Consider the following 14,588-nt stretch of genomic DNA (forward strand, 5'->3'; position numbering starts at 1 on the left):
GTCACTTACATACAGTTTAGCTTAGCAGTGTTCAAACTGTGGATTGAGACCTATTTATGGGTCACAGTCACTTTAGTGGGTCACACACAACACCTTTAAAGTAAATAAATAACAGAGAAAGTGTCAGTGTAGATTACATGCAATAAGTATGGTTTCATGAAACCCTTGTTTCAGATATACATGTACTTACACATGTCCAGATAGGAGTTTTGCATCATCATATAAAAGGTTATTTCTTTACTCTGGGTTATAGTAAAAAAAAAATGTCCAGAGTCTCAGTTTTAACTGGGTTGATCTGCAGAGTGACACTGTGAAGTGGCTATTGTTATACTCGTTTAATAGGTGAGGAGAACTGAACCTGAGATGGTAGCACTGCCTTTTCCAAAGTAAAGGGTAGAGCTAGGCTTTGTGTTTTAAGTTTTTGGGCTTGAACTTTTGTACTATTTTCTTTGGAACATATTTCCTTTCTCTGTTAGTTACTATTAATGGAAAAGAGTAACTGTCTTTACTTGAAGCTTATGATTTGGTCACCATAATTATTTTTATTTCGTGTGTGTGTGTGTGTGTGTGTATGTGTTCCAACCCAATCTCTTGTGTACTCATAATTTAAATTCTTAATTTGGGGAGCTGCAAAGTAATTTTATTTATAATTACCTTAAAGTTTAGATTTTCCTTAAACAACCAGAATTTCTCCATTTAAGAAAGTTAGAGAGCCAACACCTGCCAACTGCAAGAGCCCTTCACGTGCGGTCCACAGATCTACATCAGCATCACCTGGGAGCATGTGAGAAATGCAGAATCTCAGGCCTCAGCCCCAACCTGGCGAGTCAGAGCCTGCATTTTAGCTAGATCCTTTTGGTGATTTGAACATGGATGTTTGAAAGGCACCTAAGACACCAGGTCATTTAATAAAAAAAAAGCAACTGAGTGATTAAATGGCTTTTTATTCAATTAGTTTTTCAACCTATGTTTACTGAGGGATGACAGGACCCAAACGTTATGCCAAGTGGCGGGGATATAAAGATAAATTATGAGTGGGCTCTGTTTGTTAGGAGTTTCAGTTCTCGCTAGGAGAGAATAAATGCAATCAAGTATTATAGATGCTGGGATAGAACCTGTATGAGGCACGAAAGGGGCTGTTATCTAAACCTGCATGTGTGTGTATGTCGGTTTACATGGATATTTGGATCAAGAAGAAGGAGAATGATGCTTGCTTTTTCTTTTAGCCGTAGTAAATGAATCCAGACTTTACTGATGATCTGCGTTTGATTGCTCCCTTCCTAGTATTTTTACAGCCATACATAACCGGTAACTTACCATCTTCTTTGTTGGTAAACTCTTGTTATTTTCTCCCTCTCATGGGGGACTTCATATCATGAAGGGCTAAGCAAACTGTTGTCAGGTAGCTGCCTTTTATATATGCCTGAGCCATGTTATTGGGGTAACTACAGTGGGTGATAACTCAGTTACAATCAAGTAGCCGCATCTGCTTCTCAGTGCCACTGCCTTTTTACCCCTAGACCAGAAAGGGTAGCTTGAGAAAATATAAATGGCTGGGTTTCTGGGAGTTTTTCCTCACTCTCTTCAAGTTAATGGTATGCATAACGGGCTATTTTCTGATGTCAACTGGAATAAAGTAGTGTTTGGCAATCAGGGATATACGACTTCATTTGCCGAACTCACCGTTTCACTGCCTTATGGTGCTACATCTGGCACAAAGCAAAAACCTTTTGAATATTAGCTCAACGAGGTGGGATGGTTTAGAGCAAGTCAAGCAGGATCTTTTCTTGCTTCTCTCCAAGGCATTGTGAGCATCATTGCCAGCTCTGTATTTCACTGGCAGTGTAACTTTGGAGTAAATCATTTTAGCTGGTAATTGAGGAATAAATGTATTTTGCGTGTTGGGTAGGCTTTGTATGGTGAGGAAAAGGGTAAGGAGGAAACCAGGTTTATAGACATGTGTCTGTGACTACTCTACTCCTAATAAAACCAAATATTTCTTTCTTAGCTTTTATGTATCACTGCATTCCCCAGTTGCCTGATGTGTGTCCATTTTTGGCTTGCCTGTTTGATTTATTCAGTGCCCCTGTAATTCACAGGGTCTGGGAGTTCACTTGGATTTCCCCAGCAAGCCCAGAGGGCAGGGCATGCACTAATGTGAAGGTCTACATTAGCATTGCTGGTTGTAAGATACTACAGCTGATTCCGTCCAGGTGCTCTTTCCTCTAGGAGGGTTGCCCTGCAAGCATCTCAGCCAGGTGCTCTTTCATCATTTGAAGAAATCTACTGAAAAGAAAAGGATCTTCCCCTGCAACATTTATATACACACATTTTGTTCTTTCCTTTTTGTCATCTTCCTTAAACATGGAAATTGTACCTTCTCTCTTAAGCTGAACTTACTGTTACTTAGAGGCATTTCCCTCTGTTGACCTGCCTGTGAAAATGGTGAGCCTTAAGTCAGAATTCTCATAATAGTTCTTAGTCTGATTTAAAACTCTTTACGAAGAGTTTTTCGTTGCAACTGACTTAACTAGTCATGCTTCCCTTCAAAGGACCGATTTTCTATCCCTTTATCATGTGTGTGTGTCTGTTTTCTACGTTCACCCAGTCCTCCACACCCTTTTAAAATACGAGCTCCGCTCTAAACAATGTAGCAAGAGGCCTATGATGGGGCTTCCCTGGTGGCGCAGTGGTTGAGAATCCGCCTGCCGATGCAGGGGACATGGGTTCGTGCCCCAGTCTGGGAAGATCCCACATGCCGCGGAGCAGCTGGGCCCGTGAGCCATGGCCACTGGGCCTGCACGTCCGGAGCCTGTGCTCCGCAACGGGAGAGGCCCGCGTACCGCAAAAGAAAAAAGCCTATGATGATTGAGCTTGAAAGATGGAAAACCTTGGTCTAACTTAGTAACTGATTAAAATAAGCAGATACTTATTATGAGGTTATCACTATGACTTTAATAAATCTGCGTAATCTTGCCTAGAACACATGGTCTAGATTTATGTTATTTTTAAGATATTTCTTTTAAAAAAATACGTTGTATTTTCTTTCTCGGTTCCTTTTCACCCTCCCAGGACTCTCATCAACCTGCACCTCACTATATTTAATTTCTATGACAGAAGTATAGGGTCAAGAAGGATATAGTTGGAAGGGACCTCAGAGACAGGCAGGTGTACTTTTTATTCTAAGACAAGTTTGCTCTGAGAATTTGGGCAGTTCCTGTGTCTTCTGTGGGCCTCTGTTTCTACCTTCATAATCTGATCCTCAAGATTTTGGTCAGTTCTGATACTGTTTAATGCTCTGACAATTCCTATGACATAAAGCATCTGGTAAAGTATAAGAAGGTGCTGAGAAATCCTCTTTTAAATTGAATATGAAGAAGACATAGGTCCAGATAGAACATTTGAACCTGAAAATTAAGCTGTGAAGTAGAATTTGATCATCAAGTCTCCATCAACCTAGACTTCTTTGCAGATCACCTAAAACTTCATTGTGGGCTTTTGTCTCATACATTATGACTTCTAAAGGTAGAAAAGATCTTGGTGACGATCCTTTTTGCTTGATAGGTATTTCATTTTTTTATTTGAAGGCCAGTGAATTTCTCAGTCCCGGCTGCACATTAGCATTATCTGGGTTTTACAGGAATACGGGCATCTCATCCCTTCTCCCCATCCCTGAGAATTCTGAATGCATTGGTATGCGATAGAGTTTGGGCATCGGCATTTTTAGATAAGATTCCTTGGTGATTCTAGTATCTAGCCAATGTTTAGAACTCTGAGGTGGAGTTCATAAAGATTTATGAGACTTATAATTTTAATAAGGATATAGACAACATATATCTTCAGATGTGCACACCCAGAAGGATGAGAGAAGTAGAGATATTTCTATATGACATGCCATTGAACCTTTCCAATTCTACGGGGTCCAAAGTAGGAATACTATGACACTTTGCTTAATGCAATGGTTCTCAAAGTGTGGTCCCAGGCTCAGTAGCACCAGCATCACCTGGGGATTTATTAGGAATGCAAATGATCAGACCCTGACCCAGACCTACTGCATCAGAGCTTCTGGGGGTGGGACCCAGCAATCTGTGTTTTAACCAGACCGTCCAGCGATCCTAGTGAGCTCTAAAGTTTCAGAACCATCAGCATAGAGAGTTGTGGTGGGCGTAAGAGGTAGCCTAGGAAAATCTTAGCACAGTGCCCGGTGCATGGTGAGAGTCCAAAAAACAGAGTACTCTAAAGATAGTGTGTTTGACTTCTTGGTAGCCTGAATATGGCTGGGAGCTAGACTTGACAGCTGTTAGCTACTCTTCCAACTCTAAGACTGTTACTTTTTAAAAATTTATTTTATTGAAGTATAGTTGATTTACAATGTGTTAATTTTTGCTGTATTGCACAGTAATTCAGTTATACATGTATGTGCATTCTTTTTCATATTCTTTTCCACTATGGTTTATCATAGGATATTTGAATATAGTTCCCTGTGCTATATACAGTAGGACCTTGCTGTTTATCCATTCTATATATAATAGTTTGCATCTGCTAATCCTCAACTCCCAGTCCATCCCTACCCCACCTCCCCCTCCCTCTTGGCAACCACAAACCTGTTCTCTGTGTAAGACTGTTATTTATAAGGCAAATGGAGCTCAATTGAACGATCTCAAAGGTGTATCGGAACAATCAGTCCAAGTCACCATCCTTCCACTGTGAGATTTAGACTCTTTCTTTTCTGAAGACCTAAGCTGTGATGTTTTGGTACTATCCAACAGTGACTCATGGAGTGGTAGAGACTATACCACTAAGTGTTGAACAGCTGAAATGCAAGGAAAAACTATTCATCCATAGAGGAGGACAGTTCCCCAACACGTCTAAAACATTATTGCTAAAAGGAAAAGGGCACATAGAGAAATTTTTTTCAGAAAATGAAGGTTTCCTTTTCTTAATAGAATTTCTTACAAAGAATATTTTAAAAGATTCCATACCAAGAACCCATAGCGATGTTAGGTTTCCTAGTATCCTAAAGCCTGGATAGTGTATAGATTTCCAAATTGGATGTTTCCTATTCCAGTTTCTCCTAATCTTGTCCTGCACACACTTTTAGATTAGTCTTTAGTAAATCATATTCTTAGAAGTGTTTCCTTCTCAGAAATCCTTAATGGATCCTCACTGCATGCACAATAAAATTCAAACTCTATGCTAGATGTGGAACACACTTAAAAGCTTATTTTTATACTGCTTTAATTTTTATAACCTTCTAGTGTTATTTTACATTCTTGTGTTTATGCTATATTGTAACTTGCTTTTTATTCTCTAGACCCTGATTTTTTTTTTTTTTTTTTTTACCATTATGCCTCTGTTTTCCTTTATTTCTGTCTAGCATGAACTTACTATCTACATCATAATGTTCAGGGGCAATTTAAATTCTCCAGTAAAGCTTCCTTGTTACTCCAAATGAATGTAAGCTTTCCTTTATCTTAACTTCCAAAAGAGTTTGTAGAGCTTAATAAATTGCACCTTGTGTTACCTTACCTGTTTATACATTTTTTTCCATCTCTACTTGACTGAAAATTCATTGAGGACAAGCAACAAGTCTAATACACCTCAGTAATCCAGCGCTCCAAGCACCTTCCCTGTTCTGGCTAAATGTACTTGACACGCTTCTACACCGGCTTTATGTCACTTCTAAGTATCCAGTCTGGTCCTCATTCTCCTGAAAGTTAAGGATGCTAATTAACTGAGGAGAACTTAGGGAATAATTGCTGTGCAGGACAAAAAATTATGTGTCAAAGCCAATTACAACGCAGTGAAATGCCAGCTAATGCAAATCTCCTTGACCTATGATGGGGTTACATCGTGAAAAGCCCACTGTAACTTGAAAATGTTAAGTGGAAAATGCGTTTAATACACCTAATCTACCAAACATCATAGCTTAGCCTTGCCTACCTTAAACATGCCCAGAACACTTACATTTAGCCTACAGTTGGGCAAAATCATGTAACACAAAGCCTATTTTATAATAAAAACTTGAGTCTATTATGTCATTTATTGGACACTGTACTGAAAGTGAAAAACAGAATGGTTGTGAGGGCACAGAATGGTTGTAAGTGTATGGGTTGTTCACCCTGGCGATCTCCTGGCTGACTGGGAGCTGAGACTGCCTGCCGAAGCCCAGCATCACAACAGCATTGCACCCCATATGGTTACCCCAGGAATAGATCAAAATTCAAAGTACGTTTTTTGTTGAATGCCTGTTGCTTTTGCACATAGGTGGAACCATCATAAGTTGGGGACTGTCTGTGTTTGTAAGAGTGCTATAGTATTGCATCCGTGTTAATTTCATGTGTGTGTTTCCTTTCCGCAGGTGATTTTCTTCCACCCCCGCCTCCACCTCTAGATGATTCCAGTGCGTCTCCATCGGGCTCTGGGAACTTCCCTCCTCCACCTCCCCTTGATGACAGTGCTTTCAGGCCACAGGTAAGATCTGGGGTTGAAGTCATGTTTATAAGCCATGCTAGGAATCCTGAATTCTGAGATTGTTTCTGTGGTGGATGAACATTTATCCAGAGCCTACAGAGAGAGCTTTACACCTCACAAAGCACTAAGGCATTTTAATGCCAGCTGCCCAGCTCAAGCTTCCCAGAGTTCTGCTGGCTTGCCCTCTGAAGCCCTGGAAATCCTTTTACCTACTAATTTTATTTTGAAACTGAAAGTCATTCTTTGGGAATGCCATTTGAGAAGTCCACATTTTCTTGTTATCCTGGAGACACACAAGCAGGCTTTTTTATTGCCTTTTTTCTCTTTCCACAGATGTTGCATTCTAAATGAGTAAGGATGATATTTTAAGGTTCTGGTTGGTCACTGTGGGTACTAATTGGTCAGCAACATCTTTCTAGCAAAAGCAACAGCAAAATTTCTTAGGTTTTCTCTTCTGAGTGAGGTCAGGCGTGCACAGTACGGTATGTGTTGACTATTTAGAAGTATCTGTGCTCCAGGGAGTGTTGCGAGCAAAGTGACTCAGGGCTAGATTCAGTAAAAGTTCTCAGCCTGTGTTCACGTAGAGCCACTGGTGACCAGCTGCCACTGTTTAGGCAGGTAAATGCCAGTTATGTCCGGAAGGAAAACTAAATAATATTGTCATACAATTATTGTCATATTTTTAGGGGTGATGATGTTACTGTAGATACGTCAAAGAAAAAAATCCTTATTTTTTAGAGAAATGTCGGCAAGATTGGTGAATGAAGTGAATAGTGCCTGGTATTTGCTTTAAAGTCAAAAGAACCTAAAAAAGAGTGGGTGGGCTTCCCTGGTGGCGCAGTGGTTGAGAGTCTGCCTGCCGCTGCAGGGGACAAGGGTTTGTGCCCCGGTCCGGGAGTATCCCACATGCCGTGGAGCGGCTGGGCCCGTGGGCCATGGCCGCTGAGCCTGCGCGTCCGGAGCCTGTGCTCCGCAACGGGAGAGGCCACAGCAGTGAGAGGCCCGCGTACAGCAAAAAAAAAAAAAAAAAAATCATAATAGCACCTACCTCCCTATTGTACAGAATAAATAAGACAGCATATGTAAAGAACCTGGCACATAATATATACCCAATAAATGTTATCTCATTATTAAAAAAAAATAAAAAAGAGTGGGTATGTATATATATATGTATATATGTGTGTGTGTATATATATATATATATATATATGTACGTATAACTGATTCACTTTGCTGTACACCTGAAACTAACACAACAGTATAAATCAACTAGACTCCAATAAAGAAGAATCGTAAGAGTAGGGAGCTACTGAGTGAGAAAATATTAGCTATGAGTTGATAATTGTTGGGTGCATGGAGGTTTAATTCATTATTTGTTCTACCTTTGTATATGTTTAAGATTTCCCATAATAAATTTTAAAGAGGAAAAGCCATAGAAAGTAACTGCTTAAATAGTTCAGGTCATTGTGTCTTTTTTTCTCTTAAATTTCAGGTTAGAGGAGACAAAGGTAGAAATGATTAATTCACTCAACAAATATTTCTGTGCTCTGCGTGGGCACCTTTATAGCACTAGGTATTATATAGCAAAAAAGACAAACAGGGTTCTGCCCTTATGAAACTTACATGTTAGTAAGGGCTGTTCTTTGCATATTGTTTAATTTATGCAATTAACACTTTGTTTAGTCTATCTTCTTTCTTGAATAGTTATGTAACTATTTTGTAAGCATTTAAAATCTTGAGTTCTGAAAAGTTTGCTTGACCTTGTGACAAGAAGAGTTGTGTTTGATACTAGTTGAGCAGCTTATTCTTGTCACATGATCTTGACCAGGTCACCCTAAGGCCCACTTTTCTTGTAATTAAAGATAAGATAACTGTATCTACCTCTAATAATTAAATGAAATACAGATGGATTTGAATATACGAAACTATAATCACCTTACAGATATTTTGATGTTATAAATGTCGCCATATAAAAGTAACAGCGACAAGAATAATAATAAGGCTTGCCAAGGGTTTCATTAAGAAAAATCAAACCTGGGGCTTTCATAAAATTACAAAAAGTCTTTTTCTGTATAGATCTTGTCCTGTTAACTATATCCAAACTATGACTTTGTTTTTGAAAAGGAAGGAAATAAACAAAAAGCCTGTTGCCATGTTGGCTTATGTTCTATAAAACAGAAGGAAGAAGGATAAAAAAATAAAACAGATTTTGCCAAATGGAAAAGGGCAGATCTGGTAGGAGAGGTGTGTTTTTATTGAATATGTGGAAGATTGTTGGTAAGTTCAAAAGAAAATGGGCAGGGACTTCCCTGGTGGCACAGTGGTTAAGAATCTGCCTGCCAATGCAGGAGACACGGGTTCGAGCCCTGGTCCGGGAAGATCCCACATGCCGCGGAGCAACTAAGCCCGTGAGCCACAACTACCGAGCCTGTGCTCTAGAGCCCGCGAGCCACAACTACTGAGCCCGCGAGCCACAACTACTGAGCCCACGTGCCTAGCGCCCGTGCTCCGCAACAAGAGAAGCCACCGCAACGAGAAGCCTGCGCACCACAAGGAAGAGTAGCCCCCGCTCGCCACAACTAGAGAAAGCCCACGTGCAACAACAAAGACCCAACACAGCCAAAACTAAATAAATAAATAAAATAAATTTAAAAAAAAAAAGAAGAAGAAGAAAATGGGCATGTCCTTTCCTTGTGTGGTGGTGATGTGATGTGATAGAGGCTTGGTCCCACTCTGGCCATATTTGCCCCAACTTTAGATTTGAGCTACGATGGAACTCAGAGTAATGTAATCACAGGAGAAAATTCTGCACGTTTTTCTCCCAGCCAATGGTGAAAACTCCTGTTGCCAAGTCCAAATTATAGCTGGTAAATGTGTGTTTTTATGTAGAAATCTGTTTATGTTTCCAGCCAGATCTTCAGGTCAGAGCCAAAAGAACCTCTATTAAGTGTGACTCTAAGAATTATAAGTTTTTCAGAGCTGAAAGGGACCTAAGAGATCATTGAGTCTAAACCTGGTGCCAGGCATCTAGTTACAGCTTTTCAAATACTTGCTGAATGAATTAATTCCCTCTCTTCACAAGTGAGGAAACTGAGACCCAAGAAGATGTGGATCCTATCGTTTCTGACAGAACTCTTGAGAAATCTTGACTCTTTATCTGTCCTTCCTCTCACTGTGCACGTGATTTTGCTTCAGGCCTCTCAGGACTCTGAGGTTCCGATGAGGGGGTAACATGCTTTGTTTGGAAGGACCAGGTGTTGTTGGGAGTTTTGCTTGTCTCTGAATTTCTGATGTATGCTGTAAACTTTTTTCTTTTTCCTTTGCAAAAGGCAAATATTTAGTGTCAAGAATTCTTGTTTTGAGAATTCTCATTTTTGTGGGAAAAGATGAATCTTGGAAAATCAATGAGAGATTTTCTTTTCTGTCAGTATCAGTTCGAGCCTAGTGGCTGTAAGGTTTGGGGTGACCATTTAGCAGTCACTTCATTCATTCATGATAAGTTGAATAACTTCTATAAGTCAGACACATACACTGGGGTTTATAGCCTTAGAACTTGTCATCATGGGTCTAGTGCCCTGAGTCTCAACGTTGGAACTGTTAGCTTTGTTTGATCTCATGCCACAGTTGGTAATTCCTTTCTATTTCAGCCAGCCAATGGGCAGGCATATAGCATTGTTTAGAGAAGTTTTAAAGGGGCAGAATATGTCATAGGATTTCAGGTTTGCAAGGGAATTAGAGATCATAACTCAAGTGCCTTTTCTGTCGTTTGACTCTCCTAATTTTTTTTCAATTTAACAAAATGTTTATGGGTGACTACTACAGCTGAGGCAATGTTGAAGGCCAAGGAATAGATCAGATACAACCTCCGATTCAAGCTTGGAAGATGCATATATACCCAACTTCTAAATTAAGGTGTTTCGTAGTAAATTATTCCTTAGTCATCATGCTTTGATCAGAAGCACAATCTTCGTCCTTTGTTGAGGTAGAGGGTGGGGGAAATAAATTAACTCTGTGTGGAGACATGCAAGAAGGATTCTTGGAAACAATTTCAATTGAACTGAACTTTGATGGCTAATTAGGGTCTTAATTTTCCAATGGGGGAATGGAATTTTAGGCAATAAAGCAACAAGTATAAGAATACAGAATATTCTGAAATCATTGCAGGTATTTGTTACTATTGAAATATAAGGTTAACATCCCCAGGTCTGTTGTTGGGTGCCAAGTGGTGCTTTTAACACACCATCAGACAAAATGTGTTGCCCTTGTGGGAAGCCCTATGCAAATAGCTCTGAGTTGTCTGGTAGACTTCCTTGAGCTCCTCAGGGATTTACCTGCTGATACCTGATGGCTTTGAGTTCAGGTGCCCGATACTTAACTTCCCCTTTTTATGACATGTTTGCTTGACTTTTTCTTCATGACCACCAGCTGACACCTCCTCACTCTGCCTCTCTCTTTGTGGCCCAGACCGTGGCTTGCTTTTACGTGTCTGTGACCCTGGGCTTTTACCTTTCCAGTTCCCATCAGCTCTTCCATCCCTTCAGGCAGATGGCTGCCTTTGCTAGGGTACCTCCAGCCCCTCCACCTCAGAAAACAGACTGTCTCATCCATTGCTGGTTACTCCAGGTATTACAAATGTCTTTCTCTTATTGAACTGAAATTTGTCCCTTTATGATTTCCTCATACTGATTTTCTTCCTACCCACTTAGAAAATGATGTGCATTCAAAGGAACTGTCAGGCCAGGAGAGAGAGAGGTGGTGTCTGTCTCAAGGGGGTGACCCATAAAACTCCTGAAAGAGGTCACTTTTCTGAGGAGAGCATGAAAACAGTGTCATGTGAGCTATTCACTGAACTTGGGGAAATGCCCAGAGTTTGTTGAAAAGAGAAGGAAGAAGAGAGATTTCTTTTTTTTTTTTAATTTTTAAAAATTTTATTGGAGTATAGTTGATTTGGAGTAAAGTTGATTTACAGTGTTGTGTTAATTTCTGCTATACAGTGAAGTGATTCAGTTATATATATGTTCTTTTTCATATTATTTTCCATGATGGTTTATCACAGGATATTGAATAGAGTTCCGTGTGCTATAAGGTAGGACCTTGTTGTCAGTCCATTCTGTATATATTAGTTTGCATCTGCTAATCCCAGACTCCCGATCCACCCCTCCCTCCCCTTTCCCCCAACCTTCCTTGGCAACCACAGGTCTGTACTCTATGTCTATAAGTCTGTTTCTGGAGAAGCTTCTGAAATCCTTTATTGTCTTGTCTTAAAGTCAGGGTCCAAAAGTTTGTGGGCCAAGTCATTTCTACTCTTGTGAAAACAATTTCAAAGCTCATAGATGTATAGGGTGAATGGTGGATTGTAGTCATTTATCTACTTACTCACTTTATGTATTTCATTTATCAATAATAGCTTAAAAATCTATTGATGTTTCAGTAGAACTGGAACTGAAATCTGTGTCCTGTGACCCTTAGTCTAGTGCTATCATGATAACAGGTATGGAATGACAGAATTTGACTTGTAGACGTGGAGAACTCAGGCCCCCAGCCATGGGCACATTCATTCATGAGCTCACAGAAATAGGCAGCAGGCCTTGCTTTATTTATATGGTTTGGACATACCCTACCATAGAAGTCATCCCTTCTGCTGCCTGGTAGTGGGGTGAGGAAGGAAGAGGCTCGGTGAAAAAGGAGATCCAGTCTACAAAAATTAAGAGTAGAGATGCGATATTGTTAGAGCAAAACCAAAACGCTCAGGAAGAACTTTAATCCACTCTGAAGTGCTTACCCTTCCTGTGTAGTGAGGATATAAGACTATCTCGATCCATGAAAACATACCAGAGGAGTGAGCATGATGCTTATTTCTTCGTGGCCCTTTGCCTTGTTCCTTTGGGTCTCGTGTTCGCGAGGGGCCCTCGTTGATTTGTAGGCTTATTTGTGACCCTGGCAACAACAGTAGCAGCAGCAGCTGGCTTCGTGATTATCTCCTCCTTTTACGGTCCACACATGTAGAGGAGTGTATGTTTAGCAGGGCTGGTGGGTTCTTAGGCATGTCACAGCCTCCGGGCGGTGTGACTTTCTAGAAGCGAATGTCGGAGTTTTCCTGTTTGCCTTTCGCTCTGAATCATCCTCTGATTGGGTATTCAGGTGAGAAATGAGATATTTTTGGTGTCTAGACTTATAAAAACTTCTTTGAAAATAGCAGGCCACAGCCGATAGGGACTATTCCAATGTTTCATTTAGTAATTTGACCCTTTCTCTTGAATGTCATAGTTTCTCTTCCTTGTTTTTTAAGAATCTATTTTAAAAGGTAAACCCTTTCCCAGGGATCGATAGTGGAGTAGGTGTGCACCCACAGGCTCATTCACCCATATCAACTCAATCACCACTGCTGCTACTCTTCTGAAATAATCTAGGACACATGCATGTATTCTGCAGTGAAAGTTTGGCTGATTGCTGGACAAGAAAAGTCTTATGGGGAAATAGGTTGCGGTCAGTTCTGTTGTGTGTTGAGCTAACCAATGAGGTTAGATTTGCTTTAGCTCCTGAGTTTCTTTATTGGGAGTAATTTACAATATTTGCATATTTCAGAAAATTTCCTCTGCCCAAATTAAGTGAAACTTAAGTTGGTTCTTTCTGAGTCAGTGGAAGTTTTTATCCCATTTTGTCTTTCCCATCAAGAACCTTAGTGATTCCTTCAAAGCTGAAATACGTTTATTTATTTTTTGTACATCTAAAAAGTAATGCATGTTTTTTCTTAGTAATGTAAATAAATCAAACAATATGGAGTAAATATTTTCAAACATGTTTCTCTATCAAGGAAAAATTATGATATGCATATGTGCCCCACTCCTAATATATACACCATATGAAGTTTGAGCACTCCTTTTCCTGCCTCATCTAAAGTATTATTAACACAGTTTGGAGAATGTGTTGCAATATTTTAAACTTTATAACACCTCTTTTTAAAGAATTATTTCTCCATTAAATTGTACCATCACATTATTAATAAACTATAGCTTTTGTTTATTGCATTGTTTCTTGTTTGCTATTTCTTTTTCTTGAATTCATCATATTGGCTCTTTTATGTCCTTTTTTTTTTTAATTTCTTCCTCCTACAGTACTTTGTAAAATATTTATTTATTTACTTACTTATTTGTTTATTTGGGAAAGGCTACATGGATGATATATTTTCTAAGTCCTTGCATATCTGAAAATGACTTTTTTTTTGGTTTCATCGTTAAGTAAAAGTTTGGCTGCAGTAGAATTCTAGGGTCAAATGTTCTTTACCTCAATATTCAACAAAGATTTCTATGTTATTACTTTGTATCATTCAGTCTTTAGTGTTGCAGATGAGAAATCTGATGCCAGTCTGATTCTTTTTCCAATTTAGTAACTTTTTCTTGTTTGATCTGTAAGCTTTGTTTGTGGGATTCAGCAATTTTCCTACACTGTTTCTAGATACAGCTTCCCTCACCCTCACCCTCACCCCAGTATTTCTACTCAGCATTCAGTGAATCTGTTTGATCTGAGGAGTCAAGTTTTTATTTAGCTAAGGGGGATTTTCTTGTGATGTTGGGAAAATGAGTTTTAATTTTTCATTTGCCGTTTTCTTCCTTATGGAACTCCTATTTTATGGTTTTGGACTTTTTCTCCCATTCTTCATATTGGTATTCTTTTTCAATAGTTCTACCATATGGAAGAATCCCTCTTGCTTGCTTCCTTTCTTTATTTTTAATTTTGTGGCGATGATGTACTCTCAAATTATAAATGCTATATACACCTGAATTTAGGGAGAAAATGTGCTTGGGGGCCGCTCTGAATCTGCTGTTCTGGTAGACCTAGCTCGCTTGTACTCCAAACTTTATCTTTTATCTAAATCAGAAACATACATGCCACTTTTTTCTTTTTAATTGGAGTATAATTGCTTTACAATGTTTTGTTAGTTTCTGCTGTACAATGAAGTGATTAAACAGACCAATCACAAGTAATGAAATTGAAACTAATTAAAAATCTTCCAACATACAAAAGTCCAGGATCAGATGGCTTCACAGGTGAATTCTATCAAACATTTAGAGAAGAGCTAACACTTGTCCTTCTCAAACTCTTCCAAAAAATTG

At 39.4% G+C, this 14,588-nt stretch overlaps 1 protein-coding gene across 4 annotated transcripts in view; it reads left to right on the plus strand.

Annotated features, from left to right (window-relative positions):
- Positions 1-14,588, plus strand: part of LPP (LIM domain containing preferred translocation partner in lipoma) — a 694,580-nt gene that overhangs the window by 297,692 nt on the left and 382,300 nt on the right. For all 4 annotated transcript variants that reach the window (XM_049710229.1, XM_049710230.1, XM_004278484.3 and 1 more), the window contains one exon: positions 6,362-6,474. In XM_049710229.1, the coding sequence (XP_049566186.1) occupies positions 6,362-6,474 (113 nt within the window). The remainder of the gene's footprint in view (positions 1-6,361; positions 6,475-14,588) is intronic.

This window comes from Orcinus orca, chromosome 5, assembly GCF_937001465.1.
Source record: "Orcinus orca chromosome 5, mOrcOrc1.1, whole genome shotgun sequence".
NCBI lineage: Eukaryota > Metazoa > Chordata > Mammalia > Artiodactyla > Delphinidae > Orcinus > Orcinus orca.